Source organism: Amblyomma maculatum, chromosome 2 (assembly GCF_055883805.1).
Source record: "Amblyomma maculatum isolate TAMU_Amacu chromosome 2, ASM5588380v1, whole genome shotgun sequence".
NCBI classification, from domain to species: domain Eukaryota; kingdom Metazoa; phylum Arthropoda; class Arachnida; order Ixodida; family Ixodidae; genus Amblyomma; species Amblyomma maculatum.
Window position 1 is genome coordinate 140,252,811 of NC_139345.1, and position 22,787 is coordinate 140,275,597.

The window sequence follows — 22,787 nt, forward strand, 5'->3', positions numbered from 1 at the left end:
GGAGTCACCGCCGCCGTTCGGCAGGGCCTACACTGCGGCGGCGACTCCCGAGCGGCGAGCGGCCGAGACCCTCCCGCCGTGCTGGTGGTCGGACTCGTCGGCGAGGCACGTCCCTGCAGTGTCAGGGACGCCGGGCCGACACACTCCCGAGCGGGAGGCGGTGCCACTGGCCTCCTTCTACGCGGGACCGCCTGGCGCCTCCGCGCAACAGCAGCAGCAACAGCGCAGGGTCCTCCCACCGCACCTGCACCTGGTGCCGCAACTGTCGCCACACGAGCAGGAGCTGCAGTGGCGCTTCCTGCAGCAGCGGCAACATGAGCAGCAACAACAGCAGCAGGCCACCTGCGTCATGTCGGCCAAGGTGGCCGCTGCTGTGCAAGGGGGTGACACCGGGTACGGAGTCTGAGGTACGCCACCTGTTATTTTAAGCGCATCCAAGTAGAAGAGAACGATTTCTTCAGGATCACTTCCACAGAGTGTCAACATAATTTGCGGAAGCACAGCTTGTCTACATTGGGGTTGGGCTGGCAAGTTACATAAGGTATTAATTGGTGCGAAACCAGCAGCAATATAAAGGAGGCTCCTCTTGCTTGCACAGCCGATGATTAATCAGCATCTTTGGATGATTAGAACACGTTTATTGCTTGAACCAACATTTACGTGCCAGTAAGCACTCGGGGGAAAACGTCTTCGTTGCATGTCATTGTCGACAGCACATTTCTTAGTGAGCGCTGCGAGAAATCCGTAATAGAATAACTTGGTATGCAACGCAACTGTAAGGGCACATAAGCTGAAAGCCTTCCTTATTTCACTGTGAATCTTATAGCGCTCTCGTTTTATTACTTGCATCACAGCGGCTAAAGCGCAAGTGTGAGCGAGTTGGTATGAATTCACTGCACTTATACGGCGCATCAAAAACGGGATGGACCATTTACGTTAAGAAGCACTTCACAATTGGTCCCGTTTGAACGCCTACTCAAGTTTATTGGTCGACATGTGGCACAACTGGCTCTAGTAGCATATTTAGTCGGAGCGCTAGCATGACTGCTGAAGGTTCCTTAACAATGCATCCTGTTCGAAGCAAACAACAAGAAAAATTCTTGTCTTGTTTTCCTGTAGTCGCGAGTACTCATCTCACCTCGTTACGTGTGCGCTGGGACGGATACAACGAAAAGAAAATTCGAGAGTGTAGGAAGTCGAGAGCATATTATTAGGCGACTTTGTTCTCAGAACTGATGATCTGGCTGGCGTTGATAAGCTCCTCTGGCGAGGAGTTGGTGTGATGAAGGATGTACATTTTTCGTTGATGATAACCTGTAGGGGGTCACGGAGCGTGTGCCTTCAGTGGCTGCGGTGCTCTACCTATAGCATGGCATTGCGCAATAGAGAGAAACGTTATAGAGGTTTTAATGGTGTCTTTCCAACTAATGACTTCCAGCATAGCTTCAAGAGAGATATACCTCTAGCTCCTAATCTCGGTGCACCTGTGTCACACTCTAGAGAGTGACACAATGGACAATATCTTTCATGATTAATAGAGTTTGCTGAATCAGAATTTCGGGGGCAGAAATTCAGCAAAAGGGCCTACAACGGGAAGTGTGCGAAGAATAGTAGTTTTACAATGAAACAATGTGTAATTTTCCCGTACAGCGATGCACCCAGACTTCAGTAATTACAAGTTCAATATATTCTGATATTTTATATTTAACTTTATTTTAGTGCAACAGTAGTTACCTTTCACTTCGCGTCTTAACAGTGCATAACGGTCTTAAAAGTCTGCCTTAGTTTGTTCCTTTGTGTTTGCGCTTGAATAATCCTGACATCTTATTTTGGAATATCATAATTGTGTCTTACCCTCTCCTTATTAAGCCTAGTTCACTCATAAGGCGTGGATTGTGGGTGTAAATGTTTCTTAGCACCAGCAAATAGCCAGGAACTGCTTGTGTGTCTTTATTTTATGGCCTTTAATTGGAGCTTCCATTAATTTAATAGGAGCCTCCATACCAATTTTCTAATGAATTTGCCACAAGAATTACAGCATTTGTAACTACGATTGGACGCAGTCATACCATTGACGTACAGCGTCTAACAAGGCAGCTCCCATTATAAAACATTAGAGTGCAACAAGATATTTTACAAGCGATTCATAAGTAACTGCTGCGTGTAAGAATAAAATATATTCGCATAATGTCGTTCAATACAGAGTTTAAATTTTATGTATAAATTCAGCACAGTCTGTATTCCAACATAATTCTGCTAAGCCGTGTCTTTTCACAGTCAGTAAGCCGTATTGCGACGCATGGAAAGCACTTTTTATAATGTAGATACCTAGGTCTCATCAGATGTATGTTTGAGACACCTGAAATTAAATACCTTTAACAGCTCATTTTATTTTTCAGCAGAGTAAGTGGACCGGATATTTCAGAATACTTCATTAGAGTATTTTGTTTTGCCTTCGTTGCCGCTGTCCAGCCAGCCTTAGCCACCAGTAATGACAGCTAGGAACGGACTACATTCTGTAAGCCCTGATTGCCGAAGGGATGTAGGAATGAGTATCACATGAATAAATTATAACTAAATAATAGCATGCTTACTGGACACGGGCCTGAACGAATGTCTACCTTTATGTTATTGAAAAATATTATTAAAAACGAAAAGTTGAAAGCAGCGAGCACCGGTGAGACGCCGTTAATAGCACGTGCCAGAAGGGCGAGCAACGATTTAAAACACATCAGAGAGGAACAGACGCTGTTTTACTACACCTGACGGCAGGCGTGACGATTTAGGAAGAACTTTCGATGTAGGCAGTGGCTGTATATTTCCGCACAGTATGTTTCTTGTCTCATCACTGCGCATTATTAATATACGGAGGGCTTCTTGCTAGAACACGAGAAGAAAAAGTTGTAATAACTGTCATACGGTCGTCGCAGTTCTTTACTCATAAACATGCGAAGAGCGAAATGAACTGGGAATTGTAATGAGCACACTAATACAAGCGGCGAAGCAGACGGGGCGGATGAGAGAGAGGAGGAGGAGGAGCGCGGAATGTAGCGGGGCTTCAACAGCGACGTGAATTTGTGCTCTCCGCTAATGCGGCTTTGCATGAACACGCTCCGCTCTTCATCGCAGAGTGCATAAGGGTGCCACTCAAAATGCACCCTACCGGCCGGTCTGTGTCGCTGGGTGTCCGCCGCGCCGCTCCATTTATCACGCACGAGGACTCATGTAAATGGGAACGACGCGCACCCACGCAGGCACGCACGCGCTGTCGGAGATGACGCTTATCTCCTGGGCCTGGAGCTGTTTCGGCGGCGCCCCTAACGAAGGCTGGGAGAAAGTGTTTTTCTTGCTCTGCCACCCCTTTCCCTCCGCCTCTCTCCCCCGCGGACCGTACTTATGCGTGCTGGTGCTCAAGTGGTTTTTTACTTTTCTACTCTACGTATTATTAGGATTCTACGTTGCTACTACTCTTGCTTACTATCGTGCGGGTTCATTGTAGAGCTACCGTGTGTACCTCCAGATGTTGGTGGTCCCTCGAGGCGCTGTCCGGTTAGTTCGGTCGGGTTTCTATTGCTCTTATTTGTGCGCATGTTCCTTTAATTCTGGACATTTTAAACCGCGGTAGGGAGGGAACTTATCTTTGCTGTGTGGCGAGATGTTCCCTGCCAAAACAGGAATCAAGATTACGAGCAGAGTGGTGGGAATGAATGTCAGCCTGCATGTGCGGAACTGTCAAGGAGGGGGGGGGGGGGGGGGGGGGGGGGCTTTAAGAAAATAAAGTGTCAGAAAAGAGATGACGGGAAGCATGAAAACATTAGGGCATAAAAAAAATGAGAGTACTACACCGAGACCAGGAGACTGCGCCCGTAGGAAGAGAAACTGAGACGATAAGCATTTTTTATGTACCCTTCGTTATGCATTTGAAAAGCGATTCGCATTCACCGGGCTCCTTATTACGATGTTCGTTTCAGTGAAAGAACCCAGGTGGTTGTGAGATTACAATCAAGATGGTGTCATTTGCAATACTTGCTCGGTAGGATCCGTTGATAACTGGCTCATATACAGCCACGACGCAGAAGCAATTTAAGCAACGGAATACGGCGGGAGATATTAGCCTCTCTGTCATCTGCGGCGCAAAAGACAAGCGTATTAGACATGGTGGGGTCATTGTTAACACTATTGCTCCTCTACTAATTCTTACAGTGGGGTTCTCGACAAGACCAACCCCTCGGTTGGTCGTGGTTAATCTCTCGGCGTAGCGCCTAAACGCTCATGCACTAAAACCGCTTCCAGCCCGCTCTGGTCCTTGTTCAAAAAGACGTGACACATAAGGCAGGCAGATGGCATTCCATTATGTTAAACGCTGGAAGACACGGATAGTGTAACTCATTTAGAAACTGTGCCCGTGACATTCACAGGATTAGTTGGAGCCCACACTTACCCGCCATGTAACTTAAGTCCTATGCAGGCTCAGGCGTTATTGCGAGTATATCCAAGCAAATGCAAGCAGATAGAAGCTGAATTCAGGCGTCCAAAGGACAAAAGAGCAAGTGTAGAAGCAAAGAAAGTGTAGAAAGTGGGGGTATGCTATTTGGGCCCGTTTTGCGGGGATATCATGTTACTACTGCTACTTAATTACTTTTTCAACGTCAAAAGAAGTCTGTTTCGTCCTCATCATGCAACGACTAATTAGGCACAGCAGCGGCGCTCGCATAATCTTTTTTTCACTGGCCGGTAGCCTAGATTTTACGGTAATGCTTTGTGTGCTGATTCTATTTTATGCCGCTTGTTGAATTCTTTAGCTGGCTATACACGTATGCACATCAGGTTAGGCTCAAATTTCTCCTATAGGGGAGCACCCTGGAGATTATGCTTCAATTTTGTATCAGAAATTATGAACTGCACTTTGGCGGAGTTTCCATCGAGATGTAGTAGACATTTGTTGCTTAACTGGTTCTTGCTGTGGGGAGAAACTCTAGCTGCCTTGCAACATTCGCTCTTTTTCATTTAGCAGCAGCAGCAGCAGTGATAGTTGAGGCGTTTCGAAGCGTATACGCAAAGAGAAAATAGATAGGAAAAGCAAAAACGCGCAACTACGTAACAATAAATTGGAACAAAGAAATCCGTAATAAAACAAAGCATCTCTCCCCTAGCTTTTCCGTTCTTCAACGTAATAATTTTCTTCTTCCCAAGGTTCGAACAATGTATGGAAAATACCCAGAAATGTGGCGCAACAAACACAAACACAAGCGAAGAGACTAACTTTTCCGGATGTCAATATGGAACGCTTTGCCTCTTGAAATTAATTCATGTGGTTGAACTTCATTAAAAACTACTATTAAACAACATTTTGATAAATATATTGATTCGTGCATAATGAGCTAATCAAAGCGCTTTTTTATTGACCGCGTTTGGCTATTTTGCTTGCTACTGCTGGTTTAAAAATTTTAATAATTGTGTTAATGTTGCCAATGTCTGCTGAAATTTGTATTACCTTGTATGTTCTTATTGCTGGAAGGTCCCTCTGGCAGTGTTTTCTTTGGGTTCTCTTGGTCTTACATCCATCCTGTAACAAACGTCATTGTACGCTGTATGATGGAAATCTAAAACTCGAAGCTTGAATACCACGCGGAAACAAGTGATTGTCTCGAACGAAGGCTCTCGGCTTTCTAGCTACGTATGTCTGAATTTTTATTTCGTTGGAAACACAAAGTTCTTACGCCCTGCGGTTGTTAACCTAAGATACCGGTCTAGAAAGTGGAAGTTCGCAGAACCTGTTAATAAGGGCAAGACAACTGAAATACGCCTTCAGCAAATTATAGCAAGCACTGTCCTTAATATCTGGCCACGTTCTTGATGAAATTTAACTGGCGCACATTTTCCATTCGAAACGCGATCTTGCAGAAGAGTCACATAACGACGTTAGGTCCCTTGAAATTTCTTAGATATTAGGTTATTTGGGAGCTATTTTCTTCGAGTCCTGTTTCGAGAGAACTGGTGAGTTTTGTATTACGAGCATAACTGGTGTATGCAGCAAATGGTTTACGTGATGGTGCAATTAAGTAGCCTTTGTCATACGGCGGTCTTTTCATGACTTTTCTGTAAAATTTATATACCATTTTGTTAGTTGTACATAGCGTTCTAAACATAGTGAACCAAGTGTTAAGTAAATACTTCCTATGAAAGTTTTTTGCCGACGACTGCCCTTACGGACGGAGAATGAAAATGGTCCAAAATAAATAATTATCAATATCTAATACCCACTATAGATCCTTTACATTTTTCTTTGTTGAATTTCTTTTTTATTCTAGTTAGCTGCATAAGCACGCATTAAAGTGCGTCCTATGCGCGCATGGTTAAGTATAGCTTACCAGCTCCGTAGCAATGCACCTCACTGCAAAAAAGTTCCATTTTGTGAGATAAATGAGCTGAACAACCGGTCGTGTTTCGCAGTATAATTGTTAGTTGTGCATCCGGCTGGATACGCTGTTTTCGAGCAGCGCCAGACAGCACGAAGCAAAATTGATATTTTGCTGGCTTTTGAAAACACAAAATTTGAAACACAGCTTTCTGTTGGAAAACAAGACCTTAGAAACCCACGCAAAAAAATACAGATGAAGCTTTCCGCGCTTACACTATATTCATCCGTAGGTGCTTTTAATTAAATATTGCTTAAATATTGCTAGGCGCTTCATGTTAATAACTGGTGCGCCAGAAGCGTTCGCATTACCTTCCTTCACCTTTTGAGAGCATTGTTTATATCAGTGACTAAAATACAGTGTTTTATTTTCTTAAGGATAAATTGTTTTTGCATTTCAGATTTACATATTCAGTTGAGCTACAGTCGCATAGTGCGAACGATGATTACATATGCGCGCTAGCATGTACACATAATGTCTACGACTTTGATTCTAGGAATGCGACAAAAAAGCCACAGCCATATGCACGATGATTTAAAGCATAGCTTCCATTTATTAGTCGAAATATTTCAATCAGCATGCCGCTGTGGCTCAGTCATTAGGGTAGTCGGCGGCTCAGCCTGAGCCCTCAATCGAAGTTTCAATAGCGCCGCGGGGAAGAGGGCCGGGGGTGGAGTGACATTTTCGTGGAGAATACACTGAGGCCGCTTCTTTATTCAGCGATATCAGTGCGCGTTTGAGGTGCCCAGCAGGTCGAAACTGTGCCTTCCACTGCACCGCCCTCATATCCGATGCCAGTTTGGGAGTTTAAAACCGACTGATAAAAGTAAGGCGTAACCAATTGGTTTAGTGAGTATTCAGTTCATCAACATTTTAACTTCAGTATTCGTTTCGCTAAAAGTTTTGCAATAGTCGTCTGCGATTTTTAGTTTTGAACACTGAGAAGTTTCAGAGCTTGATTTCAGCGCACTGAGCATGGCACTACACTTAAATTCATTTATGGCAGGCAAAAAATAGTCTTCACGAATAATTCATTATTAGAGATAAAACTTTTTCTTTAGTGGGAAAGCTAGACATGATTTTAGCCCGGTAATGACATTGCGCCAGTTTCTTATGCACACATCTGGACGAGTGAACGTTAGACGTGATTAATTGGCCTGCACTCCTGAAAAAGCACTCTGTTTAAAATGGCGCCGTATCATTATTTCCTGCTCATTAAACATACTCAATCAATTTTCTGATTGAAGGCAATAATTAATGCAGCTCGGCTTCAAACCTGCTCCATTCCATAGCATCCATGTCCCGCTGATGCACCCTACTAAGAAACCATGGTGGGGACTGTTTTGAGCTAGAATCTAGCTTGAATTTACGTTTTGCTTTCACCTTGTCATACATTCATGTCTAAGAGCAACATCAGGGGTGTCAGTCGATGCAAATGTCAGTTGTTCTAAAGTGAAGTGGCAAAATGACCCCAGTTTGTAAATATTGGTTAAGAAAGCGTCGTTGCTTGCTAAAGACGGAGTTATAAAGGTAAAGCTATCTATAACATTACCTGATAGCGATCTCAGCGAGCAGGCATCCTGACGTGGATGCAAGTGGACACTAGCAGGATTTGCATTGACTATGAATATGAGAAATCATAAAAGAACGCTTCAAAGAATTCATTCCCATGGGCTTCAGCCGCTACTGGAGAGCTAAGCTCTCTTCGGTTACTCCTTCCACCTCTTCTGGGCTCATGAATTTGGCTGCCTACTTCGAGAGTGCAGGTAGAGCGAGAGAGTGCCCAAAGTAGAAGATATATGTTCTAGTTTGGGTACTCTTTCGCTGTAACCGCACATGGTATACTATGATAGCGTTATTAACGAAACATAAATTTCTTATGATTTACTGCACGAGGCAGTGGGTAGCTTTGGGCATACCATGCCGGCGTTTAGCACTGTAATGCAGGCCAACCATCGCCATTCACGCCATAGTGGTTCCTCATAAGAAACGCTGAGGGAACCTTGGCGACCTAACGGGTGCAAGTACGAGCCGAACGGAGTGGCTTGCCAAAGTACAGGAGGCGCGGCGTAAATTAAAAACAATTTTATACGAGAGCGTACTGAGCTCATTGTGTCGAATAGCCGGCATCATAAGCTAGATTTGCTGGTAAAATATTGACATCCTTCCAAATGCGCCGGAAAAAAATACGCCCATCAGTTCGTGCCACAATTATGACGCAACCTTTCTTTGGGCAGCGTCCAAGGTGGTGTCATGCAACTTCGCTTCCTGTTCACCATCCATTTGCTAGTCATGTTAGATGTTATATAATTTACGATAGGGATTCGAATCGACGGCATATGTAGCTCCAATTTTATGCTGGTAATTGCAGATTTAGCTGTCCACCGAGACATCTGTGCACATCCTATCCCTAAATGGCGGATTAAAAGATTTACATGCGCCTATCGCGTCTACTCTTGCACTGCAGCTTGAGCGTCCTCCTAAATGTTGCCCGAAGCTTACGAGCTGCAGCGCAAAGGCAAGTAAAATATTTTTGCCGATTGTGTTGGCATTTACTAACTGCTGTGGCCATCGCAGATATATTTTTCGGCATGTATGGATCGCACCCTGTGTCCCTGTGGACGCAAATCCTGTGCTTGTGCGCATTTATAGTGCAGGGTAATCAGTAAAGACTTGCTGTAATGCTGCGAAACGGCGGTTTACGAAACGTTTCTTTCTTGCGAACTTACAGTGTTCATAAATAAATTTAGAAAAGAACTTTCCCTGCATTTGATGCCGCATTTTGATTCTAAACCGCTCTTGCCCTTAAGGATCAAGTATCACGGCACCCCATTTTTCACTCTTAATAGCATTCACTAACAACTCCGCAGGACTGTATGCCTATATTGCCTAGTGTTGAAAGGGCAAAATGCTATTGGTAACATCTTTCCGAGCTCCATGCATAAAAGAGAATGCTGCAGAAAGACTAGACGTTGTTTATTGTGATGTGAACATGCGAGTCTTAACTGGTGTCGACGCTCTCCAGTGGACTGAACCGCCACCTGCTGTTGTTGGAGCTTAACGACTAACCTTGATAAAAATACGAGGGACGCTTAAGCTCGGCTTTTGGTCCTGACAGTGCTGAAGGCTCCCGTTTGCGACCGCCTTTGCTAATCCTCCTTTCCGTGCATTCACTTATGAACTCGCTTACTAAATATCTAATTTGTGCCCCTATTATATCACACCCACTCATAAGAGTAGAGTTATGATCTACCATATAACATCGACGTAAAGAAAGCCCCGTTTTAACCAATCCATGCGAAAACGAGTGTGTTTGCGGCAAATAATTAATCAAGCAGTCCACCACAATTGGGCCAACGACGGTCCAATGTTGCAAAACAGTGGCATTAATATCAGACGAACATTGATTTTCGGGGACTTTACTACATTGTCTATTGCTGGCCCACGGCAGATGTCACGGACAATTGAACCAGCGCCCTCCTCGGCTACCGTGATTGTGGTGAGGCCAGATGCCAGCACAGATGCCAGCAGCAAAAGTGCATGATGGGGTTGTCAACAAACGTGTTTCAATCAATCGTTCATGCCAAAATTGGTCCATCGTACAGCCAGTCTGGTACTACCAACAGGGCGTATTGTTGGCGTTTCCATTCATAGTCCATGTAGGACACCCTCGAAAATCCATTTACATATCGATGGTTTGCAAAGTTGTGGCTTTTCGTACCTGCTTATTACTGACTTTACATCCATATGTCTTTATAAACCTGCGCATTCGATGGGTATTATCGATCTTTGCAGTAACCTACCCTGCGTGATTATATGTGCCTTGATTTCCCCCTTTCTGACTGCAAAGAGCGACGCACAATTCAATTCTAAGACAAGCTATAGCTCATCTTAATTGGGACCCAAGTGCCTTCTGAGGGATATATTATCGTCTCACGAAAGTAGTCCGAGTTGGTTCTGTAGTCTCATGAAATCACATAACCTTCCTAGCAGTCAGTACCCGGCCATATCTACTGCCAACTAGGCTCATGATTTTTTGCTCACAAGGCTGGCACTAGACGTTGTGGGGAACGGGGTCTTTGAAACAATCTCGTTAAAATATGGATGTTGCATTTAGAACCGTTATGTTGGGAGGCAGCCTGTCTAGCCTGTGATGGTAGGGAAGAATTTCTTTCAAAGCAAGGGGCCTAATATGCCTGATTTGGAGCGGTTAGCATAACTCCTGTTTTATCAATAATGAACGCGGGAAGGACGCAACAGGCACAAATAAGTTTCGACAATGACTGGCACAGATTATGGTTTTTGTCCGAGCCCTTTATTGTTGATGTCTCGTAATGGGAGTTGAGCACCAGTTGATGTTGATAAATCCCCGTTGATACTATGCATCTGCCGCTCAGAATGGGATGGCGTATATGCTTTTCTTTATGTACATATACAACCATGTGTTACCAGACCTCTTATACAAAATGTGAAGCCGTCAAAAATGCAGGGCATAGTTTGGCCCAAAGGGTTAGATTAGGTTTTTGACACGTTGTGCCCTTACTAGACGTATTGTTTACGCAGCCACTATGCGAAAGTAAAATTGTTTTCCAACTGGGTGAATCATTACTAAGATAAGAATCGCCTTAGAAGCCGTATTCGCTTGCAGCTGATAAGTACCCCGTAAAAACATCTGCGACGTATCTCAAGTTTTACTGATGCGTAGCGTGAATATTTTCCGCTTTTGCGGAGAAATAAGTGCACCACAGCGCATTTATGAAGCATGGCGCAAAAATAAACCTAAGTTTGGAAATCACCAATATATTTGTATTATTCCCATTCGTTAAATAAGTGTCGCCGAATTCTATCGACTTCTATTGCATCGCTCTTGTCAAACCTGAAAGGGGCAAAGGAAGAGAAAACTAAAAATTCTATTGAAGTTAAAAATCTTAAACTGTCTCATTTTACTTCAATCGGATGGAAAACTGAAAAATGTTTCCAAACTGAAGATATTTATCTGTGCAACGATTGCGTATGAACTGCCTTCATGAACATATAGACAATATTTGAGACCTAATCAAAGGACAGTGGACTCAGACTAAACCCAGAATTTCAACTGGGATAGCTGCTAACCACCCGTTCCTACTTTTCACTGGCTATAGTATCAGCACTTGTATCAGTACTAGGTGGTAAGCAAGTAGTAGTCGGCGTGAACCGAAGGAGGTTTAACTGAAGGAGCAGAAGGGGGGCGAAAGTTGAGTGTGATGAGGAATGACAACGGATGAACGCGAACTCGTAGAGCAGTAGTAAAGTCTCTATAATTGAAGAACATCACGTTAAGCTCTAGCTGTTGAGAGTCGCGTTATTGCAGGAGTGGTAGCGTTAGTTTCAGTACTGAAAAACTAAAGCGAGCGCCTATAATAACTATACATATAGCTTATGAAAGAAGCGCACTACCACTGGCGAAAAATAAATCATGAGGCGCTTTTGTTTTCGTGTTGATGAATTCAAAGTTATGTTATTTGTGCAGGTAACTCGCTAGAAGGTCATGGATTCAGATCGCGCAAGTCACATATGATTGTTTTTATTTATACTTTATAAACCTCTTTTACTTTATAATCAATACGTCATATTCATCAACAAAAAAAAAACATCCTCCACGCTTCCATTGTGTTTGTTGCTGATCTACATACCTATGACACTTTAAAAGTGTTTATTTTAGAATATCTTGAAATCGTGCGCCCAGGAGCTTTCTTGCGTTTCTCGTGGAATGAAAAGTGAAGCCGAACCAAGCCTGGATAATCGAAGCCCTATAAACTCGCGGTCGGAAGCCCAGTGGTAGAAAGGATAAAGTGAACGGTAGGCGGGGACGCATCCACGAGGAGATTACGCCGAAAGCCACAAAGCTCACTTGGGAACGTTATCGATGACGTAATACTGACAGGTTTGCGACTAACGAATTAGCGGTAATGCGCGTCACGCGATGCGTGCAATCGACCCGGAAGAGGCTGCGAACGCCACCTACTGCGCGGGCTACCCAGCCGCCGGAACGTGGTTCTAGGGGGTCTGACTCTGCCAGCTTCTGTTGAATGAAAGTAATCACAAACTAAAAAAGACCACCATGAGTTGCCTTCATTTCCGCGCTCACGTCTCTTTTATGCAAAGTATAAGAAATAAACAGAAAAGGAGACCGCAGCGGACGGAGTATAAAAAATAAGCAGAGCGCCCTCCATGAAACAGATGGGGAAGCACCGTGGTGTAACGAACCTCGTGTCGTGCCCATTTCGGAGAATGGAAAGAGGAAAGCAGGGAAGTAGCGGGAAACACGGGGCTCTGCGGGTGCCGAGGGAAAGGCAGAAGAGGGGAAGCAAAGGGGATGGCGAAATTGCGTTCACAGCGGGGCATTAATAGACGCTAACGCATTAGCATCTGCTTGCGGTGAGCGCTGAGCCCGTGCAGGAGCCCACTGCTGTAAGAGCCCGCTCGAAGCCCTGCTGGCTTCGCGAAGGCTGCTCTATTTGCATGACTATTTGTGCGTGGACGCATCCGAGGACAGATTCTTGTTAGCCGCTTCATCGGACGCGTGTCAAATCGCCGCATTCACCGTGTTTTCTTTGTCTTTGGTTGTGGTGGTGCGTAGGATGTGGATTACTCATAGTTATTTCCTTTGGGCATTGAAGATATATGCCGATGTATTATCTTTCGACTAAAAATGACGGGCATGTACGCTTGAGTAAGATTTTTGGGAACAAGGTTCCTCGTCTGCATGCTTTTATAATGTCGTGCGCTCTGTACGAAAAAGCGCAAATTTTGCAGCGCCGCTGCACATGGCGTGCGGCGTCTTCAATGCCAGCCGAGGTGAATACAAAGAGAGTCCCTAAAAAATGAGTACATTCTCAAACGCGAAAATTTGATTTGCTTTGCTTTTCGCTTTTTGCAACGTGAATGCTTTTTTGTTATTAAGAATAGCTAATTGAGTATAAACTGTTCTAAAATTTGCCTAATTTGTGTTGCTGAAAAAAATATGCCTTCTAAAGCGAAGCTCTACTAAGCTCAGTTTAAACCCTCAACGCTAAGTGAAACCGAACACGCTATTACTGCAATTATCAGGAACAGCGGAAAAGAAAACATGGTCTTTTAGTTTATTTACTTCTATGGCTGGCATAACAAAGTAAGCTTGAGAAATAATTAACTGCCATGAAATGACCTGACCAGAGCTGATGCTGATAGTGAGATGCTAATAGATTACCTTTCATCGTTTTCCTTCATTCTAAAACTGACCCCTCAAAATAAATCGTTAGCAAGAACAGAGGAAACGAGCAATAGTCATTACCCAGGCATGTCAAGTTGTCCTGATTTATTATAGAGTTGCTGCAATAGAATGCTTTTGTAGCTATTTTATTCCACCCGTATCACCCGCACCAACAAATAAATGATGATCTCATATAATGAAGGATCATTTATTCTTGAATACATCAGGCAGAAGGGCATGAAAAAAGACTGTTATTTGAATATATATATCCCACTCTTACGTCAATACTGCTTCTCACTGTCTGCGTTGGACCCAGGGAAAACGCTCATTTTTTCTTTTTCTTATTCATTCACAAGACATCGCCAGACCGTAAAGGAGGCTTGTGTTCATCAGTGTAGGACACTGTGTTCGTTATCAACTTGACAGACTTCCTGATTCATAATTTTTAACTTTTAGGGTGAAAGCTACAGCCCAATTCACACCGCGTGATGCATATGATTCGTCGCAAATTGAATAAGATAGAATACAAATTTCTGCCAGTACCAAAACAAAGAAAGAAGGCCAGATTTCTAGAAGTTTCTATTGAGGAATCATTTTATTGCTTAAATTTATGGAAAAGAAAGTTTAATTGCAACATACTTACTATTTCTGATAATGAGGATAGCCTAACATTACATCTTAAGATAAACTATGTGCATCTCTTTCAGGACATTGGGCTTGCTTCCTCTCAACCAGTGCGACTTTATTTATTAGCAACATTCGTACTGTTATGATGTTTTCTGTGTTGCTCTTGTTTGTTACAGAAACAAGGTGCCTTACGCAACGACTGTAAAATTACTGCTCAACAAGCTCCTCTTCAATGTGCCCCATCCCTCGCCATAGCAATCTCTTTGTGACTTCAACCACAAAAAGTCGGCTTTGAAAAATTCAGGGTAAGCGAAAACTTAAAAGAACTTTTTTTCTTTTCGCATTGGAGTTTTCATAACAGGCCCGAATATCACTCTAGCAGAACATTTTTCAGTCATTTTTATGCTCCAGCAGGCCCCGATGGGTTTGAGTAAGTCGACTGTGAAAGAAAAAATAAGCATCACACTACGGCATGCCACTGCGACAGCGTGTGCGGTAAATTTTTCTCGAAAAAGCTGAAATCAAAACTGTAATCCTAAATTATGCTTAAACGATGAATGCAACGTAATTAAGTTGGCAACAGGTAGAGTGAGAAGGAATGTAAAAAAGATAAACAGGAAAGCATTTCCTTTCACACTGAGATAAAAAACAAATTTTGCACGAATTGCTCAGTCAGATGCCCTTGTTTCTTGCAGATGAATATCCTGGTACTGTGCGTCTACAGAACACAAGGAAAAACTACAGCCCTGTTTGGTCACTGCAACAACAAAGAATGACACCTCTAAGTGTTGCCTTGTGCGTCGATGGGGCAGGATGTGACATTTGTGAAACTGTGACTTTTGAAAATGAACTCTATCATGAAGTGAGCTTGAAGAAAATCACAGAAGAGGAAAAAAAGGACCGTGAGAAACAACGGGAAAAGACATAATATCGTGCTGTAATTAACCAATTTCTTTTCTTCCTTCACATACGCAGTAGCATGTACTTCAACACGTAGCTAGCATCAGTTCTGGTATAAAGATGACATTTATTTCTTGAGTGTTTCCAACTCTTCATAGATGGCCTGCATGTTGTCATCACGTTCGTTGGGGCAATATTTTCCACGCCGCTCATCTCCTAGCTAGACAGTGTAGTATCTTTCATCGTGACGGCCAGATATTTTGTGCGCGTATAAAATGAAGCATTTACAACATCGAGATCCAATGGCACATTTAGTCATTCATAATTTAAAGTATGCGCTCAAACTTTTTGAGGACAGATGATGCTTTATGCATTATAATTTGGGTACATTCCAGTTTTAGGTTCTTCACGTTTACGTCTGGCTGAGTACCACTGATGTATATTATTTGTACATAAATGTATATTAATAACACAATAGGTAGAGAGGGTTATTGTGGAATAAAAAATGTGTTTCCTCTAAGTATTATGACATTTTTGTTAATAAATCACGGTGCAAAACCGATTCTCTACAGGGACTCGAAACGGCAGCATGAGGTTTTTTTCTCTTCGTCTTGGCTGTAGCAACGATAAAGCAAGGACAACAGAGGCTGGAATATATGCGTAGCTGCGTATAGAACACAATGGCGAGTATAATCTTGGAGACTCACTGTTAGACGAAGGCGCACTGAGTATCTAAAAACTTTTCACCAGGAATGAGTACCGATTTCTTGACGACTATTTAATCCAGGCTTTCATATAATGTAGCAGCTTACTCCTGAAGGGGTCCAAAATTTTTTGAAGCTCCAGTTTCACTAGCGCTTCGATCACACGGTAGATACAAGCATTTTGACACTACAGAACAAATAGGTTACTTCTTAGGGCGCTGAAGCCAATTATTCCGCTCCCATTGTTCCCAAGCAAGTCGATTCTGAAGATCATTGCTCTCAGAAACGGGAGCACAGTTATAATTACTTCTTCACATTGAAGCAAGGAAGAGTCAGTAGCTCAGGCTAGTTTCAAAATCACATTCAAATTATCCTTAAACGATTTATTGAGGGAAAAAGAACCACAGCCACCCTTGATACCGGCAAGTTTCAAGCCGAAATCTTTCCATGGATATGCTGACACTCGCTTCCTTTTGCTGGATGTGTCCGCCGGGATTTTCCACCAGATAAAATCATAAAAAAAGGCCTGCCTCTATTGGAAATTCAACCTTTATCCCTTCGATCCCTAGCTGAACTCATTGACTATACATATGCCGCGTCAGGCATTTTTTTTTTCTCTTTATTGGGTCGGAAAACGTCCCAGGAGGAGAAACTGAAACATTCCCATACCACGAATCACTAGGCTGCATATCCCGAGCCCACGAAAAATCCAGTAATTTCCTTCCATAACAATTGTAAAAATCGAGAAATGTACACACATGCATCAAGGTGCAGTAGGAAACTAGGCGGCTCTTCTTGGGCAGCATACACTCCCCGCACTAAAGCGCTCTGCTCTCGAAACAAAGACTGCGCTGATTGTGGTGGCTCAGCCTGATGGTCCATCATTCGAATTTTCCATAATCTAAATAGCCCCATCAGCATAACAGCATAAGCAGATCATAAGGCACATCACAGTTCTTTCGAAGGGCAAGAAACGAATACTATATGGCGTGATTTCGATGTCCTTCTTTAGCGTCCGCTGAAATATGTCCCAGAAAAAAGCATCACGGCACCGACTAAAGCGGTGGTCAAGGCTCTCTGGCCTGTTACACAAGCGGCAATTGATCGACTATGGTACAAAATTTTGCTTGTCGGGAAGCAATTCCTTAACAGGGAGCGTTCATTTGTGCTGTTTAAAAAAGAACGTTTTTGCAGCAGACTGAATGTACATGCGCTTAACACGCATTAAAAAGCTAGTGTCAAGAAACTGCTGAAAATGGTGCTGATACAAAGGCATGGGAAACAGAGACTCAGAAAAAAAATCTTGGTCATTGGCCTTCTTGTCTGGCTACGCAGGTAATTTAAAGAAAAGCGCTCAGTGAGGAAATTGAAGATGTCCCTAACCTTTTTAGGCAATCCTTATATATTCGACCTCTACGTAAATGGACCTCACGCCTTAGCAGACGCAGTCTTCGTATGCCTCCGCTTTCCAAACGTATGCATACAGAGTATCATACAGAGCGCAGAGCCGACTGAGCCCGCCAAATTTAGAAACGTTTTGCCGGTCGCCCCGACGTTACATAAACATATGCCCCCCACCACCCTCTTCGCCCCATTACGGTTACGGTTGCGTTGGCACCGCACCGAAACTAGCACAATGCCTGCAGCGTCCTCAACACCGCAACTGTTACCACCGCGGAAGAGATTGCCATCGTTTTAGCTCTGACCGACCCCTTCACAAAGGTAGTCGTTAGCGATTCTCAACAAGCAATTAGTAACTTTGATGAAAAGGGTGTATATCTCGACAGATACGCACTATCCTCCAATCTCTCCCCTTACCGTCTACACATCGTCTTCTCATATAGGCCCGGCCCATGAGGCGCTCAGCGGGAACGCACAGGCGCATGCTCTTAGCCCGAGAACTTAACTAAGGGCAGAGCGCCCTTCTCTGCCTTCCGCTTCCTCTGACACTCCCCAAGACACTCATTCACGCTTTGATACGTACACAGACATCCCCCAACATTGTTGGCTCGAACTGTGTCTATACCCTCTAGCACACCGGGAACTATCCCCGCGCGAGGCCGTCCATTGGCACAAAATACAAACAGGAACACTCCCAAACCCATGACTATATAGTAAACCTTTCCCAAATCTTATTGCGCCATGCAAACACTGCTCACAGCTGGCCCCATTCATTCACATGATTTGGACATGTACACAACACGGCGCACACAATTCAGCTCCAGTGGATACGTGGGAGTCCCTCCTACTTCTTCTTCGATCACCCTCGTGTCTACGCCATGCTACCACGAAAGTGCATATTAAGGCTAAAACCTTTAATGGCTCATACGCACGGCGTCTTCTCCCACCATAGCTGTCAATCTAATTTATCAACCGACAGGCACATCGTAATTCCCCTTGTGTACTGTGAGGAAGATAGCTAAAAATGAAAAACAACTTTTGTCTCCACCGGGATTCGAATCTCCATTCCTTGGATCCCGAGTCGAGTGCTTTAATCAACTGCGCCACGCGCGAGATTTTTTTTCTTCAGCATGGTAGTTATTACATGCTTTGAAATTCAGCGTAAGAGCTCTATATACATTATCTTCAGAGTAGTCAGCCTGTAGGTGAAAAGTGCAATTGAAACATTCGACACCAACACCACACAACTAGAATACGACTTAGCACAACTTCACTAAAACGGTGGCAAGGAAATCGAACACACCAACAATGGCAGCAAGTCCGGTTGATAGTCACTACCTTCGTAAGTGTTTCCAAGCTGGTGAATCATCTAGCCGAAATGGTAGCGGGGGAGACTAGAGGCTCAGCATTTCGATCCAACATACGCGTTTTCCACAGGCTGGCCATCCAAGGACAAAAATCAATTCAAAGGGTTCATAGTCATGTTCGGTGGTTATCAAGTAACGTACACTGTGGGAATTCAAAATAGTCTTTTTTCAAAGTTCTTTGCAGAAGGTCCCAAAATAATATCGCATCTTTGCAGGGAATAAAACAATGTTCGATGGTTTCAGGTGTATCACGTAACCGAGAATTAACAGATGAAGCGAAAATATTTTTTTTCTGAAGCCACACTTTAACAGGCCAAACCTCGGCATGAAGTTTAAAAAAAAACGTTTTAGTAGAAGGCGAGATTGGCATTTTGTGCACCCTTTTTAACACATCATGCCCCATACAATTAGAATAGAGTGAACAATATAAGGGAGGCGGGAACAGCATAGATATCCATTCTTGGTATAAATTTTTTCGTGAAACAGAGAACAAGTACTCATAAGAGAAGCGAACTGCTTAAAACGCACTGAATAGTAAACCTCTTTCATAAAACCAAACAATAAGGGCCGATCGGTAAAATTGGAAGAGACCACTAAGTTTGGAAGAAGATTCACAAGGTTAGTTTGCCGGGATGCTCTGGTAATTGGATGGGAGCTGTTACGGAAAAAGAAGAAACGAGCAACTGTCTAACATAGAGATGTGTCAAACCTAGTCCGCCAGCAGAAACAGGCCTGAATAAGTTATCGCGCTGCATAGGCTCAATACTGGACAACCATATGAACGTCGCAAACGTTTCGTTAAAACTGTGGATGTAATGCCTCGCGCAATGGAGTACCTGTAAAACATAATAAATTTTGTAGCCAGAAACATGTTACATGCCTGTGCTCGGCGAAAAATTGATAGGCGGTGCGGAACAAATGTCTGAGCATAGCTTTTGAGTGCCGTGACCCGCTCTTTCCAGTAACGCCCCCTAAACTTGAATGCATGAAGGGGAACTCAAAGGTATTTAGGGGGAACACGAAACCATTCAATTCCAGCATAATGAGTCGGCATTGCTCTCCATGAACCGAATCACAGACCCGAACTTTTAGACTTATTCATTTGAGCGCCAGATACAATGCCAAACTGCTCAATGGTGGTTATAATTTTGGCAATGCTGGGTTTGTCTGTGCAGAAAAACGCCAAATCGTCGGCGTACGCAAGCACTTTGACTTCATTACTGAAGGCAGCAAAACCGCGGATACTGTGGTTTTGCAGTACACTCAAACAAAGTGACTCTAGGTAGAGGGCAAATAGCAGCGGTGACATAGGACAGCCTTGCTTCACGGATGATGGAATTAGCACAGGCTCTGAGAGGTGACCATTAACATCAAACGAGTGGAACAGTTGTCGTAACAAAGCTGCACCCCTTTCAGTACAGTTGATCGAACATTTGCACGATCGAGAAGAGAAAATAGAAACAAATATCGGACACGATAAAATATCTTCGCAAGGTCGATATGGAAAAGAGCAAGCTGCTCATAAGAGCCAGAGCAAGATTCGCGAATTGTACGTGCAATATTTATGTGACTTTGTACGAAGCGTCCCCTCAAGCCACACGTCTGATGAGGGCCAATGAGAACCGTCATGACATACTGGAAACAATTGGATAGTACTTTTGGAAAAATTTTGTAGTCCACATTTGCCAACGTGATTGGCCTGTAGACATCCACTGAGAGAAATTTTCTTTATCCGTATTCTTTGGAATTAAGACTGTGATTCCTAGTAAAGGACTGAGGAAGGACTCCTACATAAAAACTTGAAGCGACAATCTGCAGCAAGACAGGGCTCAGAAAAGGTTTAAAAGCTTTGTAAAACTCGCATGATATGCCCTTAGGACCAGGTGTTTTAGAGAGGGATAATTGGTCAGTTGCGTGTTCTATTTCTTCCAACGTGAAAGGACCATTGATAAGAGCACAGTCATCATCTTATAAAGGCGTTATAAGAGCTTTGAAGGCAGCTAGTAGATCCGAATCAGAAGTAGCATAAGCGTCACTGAAGAGTGTCATGTAATAGCTCACAAACACAGAGATCATGTCACACGTTTTCGTTACTAGGGTGCCATTGGACATCATTTCCGATATAAATTTGACAGCAGCATAACAGTGCTCATCTAATGGACCTTGTCGCGCAGGGGTTTCAGAGTGCAAAGCACGATTTGTACGAGATCAAAATCGGGCACCCCTGTATCTTTCAGCGTCCTGTTTTTGTAGGTCGCATTTAACCTTAGCAATTTCATCTAAATTTACTCCAGGTGCCTCAAATTCTAATTCATAGAGGTTATGCAAACTGTTATGCAATGTCCTCTCTTGAACGTTTCTGCAAATGACCTAAAAGACCCAATTTCAATATATATCGCTCGCACCTCCTGTTTAAACAGCTCCCATGCAGCAAATATTTGCATGGCACCTGTCAAACACACTTGTAGCTGGGAGTGTATCCTAAAGGCAAACTCCTGATCATTTACAAGTGAAGAATTTAGCTTCCAAAGCTCCCATTGCGGCCTAAATTTTGAACAGCAGGTTCTCCCGAGCCGAGCAACCACCATACAATGATCTGAAAAGGAAACCGGTACAGTTTCACACAACAATCACGGGAAATCAGCGAGGAAGAAACATAAATTCGGTCTAGGTGCGCGTGGAACCTCCCCTAGATATGCGTGAAAAGTGTAGTTGCATAACATGAAGCCCCTGTATCAATGAGTCCTGAGTCATCTATAACACGCGAGAATTAACACTTCACCCCTTCTGTCTGTGTACACTAGGCCCAGCACGATCATTCAGGTAACATACACAATTAAAGTCTCCCATTAGCACAACATTCTTATCACAGTCTAGGAGGTTGGCCATGGCTTCAAACATATCAACACACTCAGCTGCACTATTGAACTCATAAATATAGATAAGTCTCCATAGCTTCCTGTAGAGCAAAAGATCACAGCTTATTAGCCCGCCCTTCAGAGTCAGTATAGTAAGATAACGCAGAATAAGGGAGAGCCTTTCGCAGAAACAAGAAGCAACCCGCCAAAAAACCAATAGCATGCGTCACAATGACATTCTAATCAGACAAAAAGGGTCCTAGTGCCCTCTCTGTATCCTGCTCACTCTCAGTCGTCGTTTCCTGGACGGCGACAAAATCAAGCCGCCTGCAGCTGAAAAGTCGATGAAGTTGCACCTGCTTCTGATGAGAACTAAGGACTCTGACATTCAGCTTTGCAAACACTAGCTCCTCAGGGGTCGCCATGGTGACTACACAAGTGCTAACTAGGCTTGCATTTGTCTCTCCGGAGACGGCGACGTCGCCTCCGGACCTCCACCACGACTGCGGGAACGCCAACGTTGGCACTTCTCCTTGTGTTTCGACGTGCGCCGGTGGCGGCGATGCTGCACGTTTACCAGATCACCATCTTCACTCGAGTCAGATGCGCATTGTGCCCGGCGTTTATGAAGATGCTCTTCAACAGGAGGGACGGCCTCAGTTGCAAGGAGAGTGCCCTGGCCTGCAAGCGCTTCCTTGGCATTGACCTCAGTGGCCGGAGTAACCAGGGCGGCATCTTTGGCAGGATTAGAACAGGTGACAGGCTCCCTACATGTGCCGGATTCGGCGTCTCATATCGAAGAAGCGTCTCACATTCCTCAGAGTCACCTTGAGGAACAACCGTTGTATTAGCTGTGGAAGCCGTGACCACAGTAGCGGCTGGAAGGACGCCAGCCGCGTCAAGCACTTCTGTGGCGTCCATAATATGCTCTTGTAGAGTGTCGTCCGGTGGCCGCACACTATGCAGCAGCTTGTCCTCATAGGTAATGACGCACTCTTCTGTGGTGTAACCGAAGCGTCGGCAGTCGTCACAACGCGACGTCCGGCAGTGCCTACGAATGTGGCAAACACGTTTGCATCGGAGGCATAGCGGTGGCCTGCCTGGAAATAAAACAAGGCTATGTTAACCACAAATAATCAGTACATGTGGGACGTCGCCAACGCCGACTCCTTCAGCGAGAAACACAACATCCCGTTCAGCGTTCTGAAATCTTCCATTTCAGCCACTTTCCAGTTTTCCATCCAAATCGAACAACCTTCCTGTAGGCATGTAGTGAATCA

At 44.0% G+C, this 22,787-nt stretch overlaps 1 protein-coding gene and 1 long non-coding RNA gene across 4 annotated transcripts in view; one reads left to right on the forward strand and one right to left on the reverse strand.

Annotated features, from left to right (window-relative positions):
• The window catches only part of LOC146200077 (uncharacterized), a 45,476-nt gene extending 40,807 nt beyond the window's left edge, over nucleotides 1-4,669 (reverse strand). For all 3 annotated transcript variants that reach the window (XR_014705158.1, XR_014705159.1, XR_014705157.1), the window contains exons 1-2: nucleotides 4,442-4,669; nucleotides 2,763-2,880 (exon numbers count right to left, since the gene is read on the reverse strand). This is a non-coding gene — a long non-coding RNA (uncharacterized LOC146200077). The remainder of the gene's footprint in view (nucleotides 1-2,762; nucleotides 2,881-4,441) is intronic.
• On the forward strand, nucleotides 35-14,582 carry LOC146200078 (uncharacterized; the record flags this gene model as incomplete). Its single annotated transcript, XM_084595887.1, has 2 exons — nucleotides 35-407; nucleotides 14,454-14,582. A coding segment is annotated over one exon (372 nt), but the record flags the coding sequence as incomplete, so codon positions are not given.
• Between the last annotated feature and the right edge of the window lie 8,205 nt (nucleotides 14,583-22,787).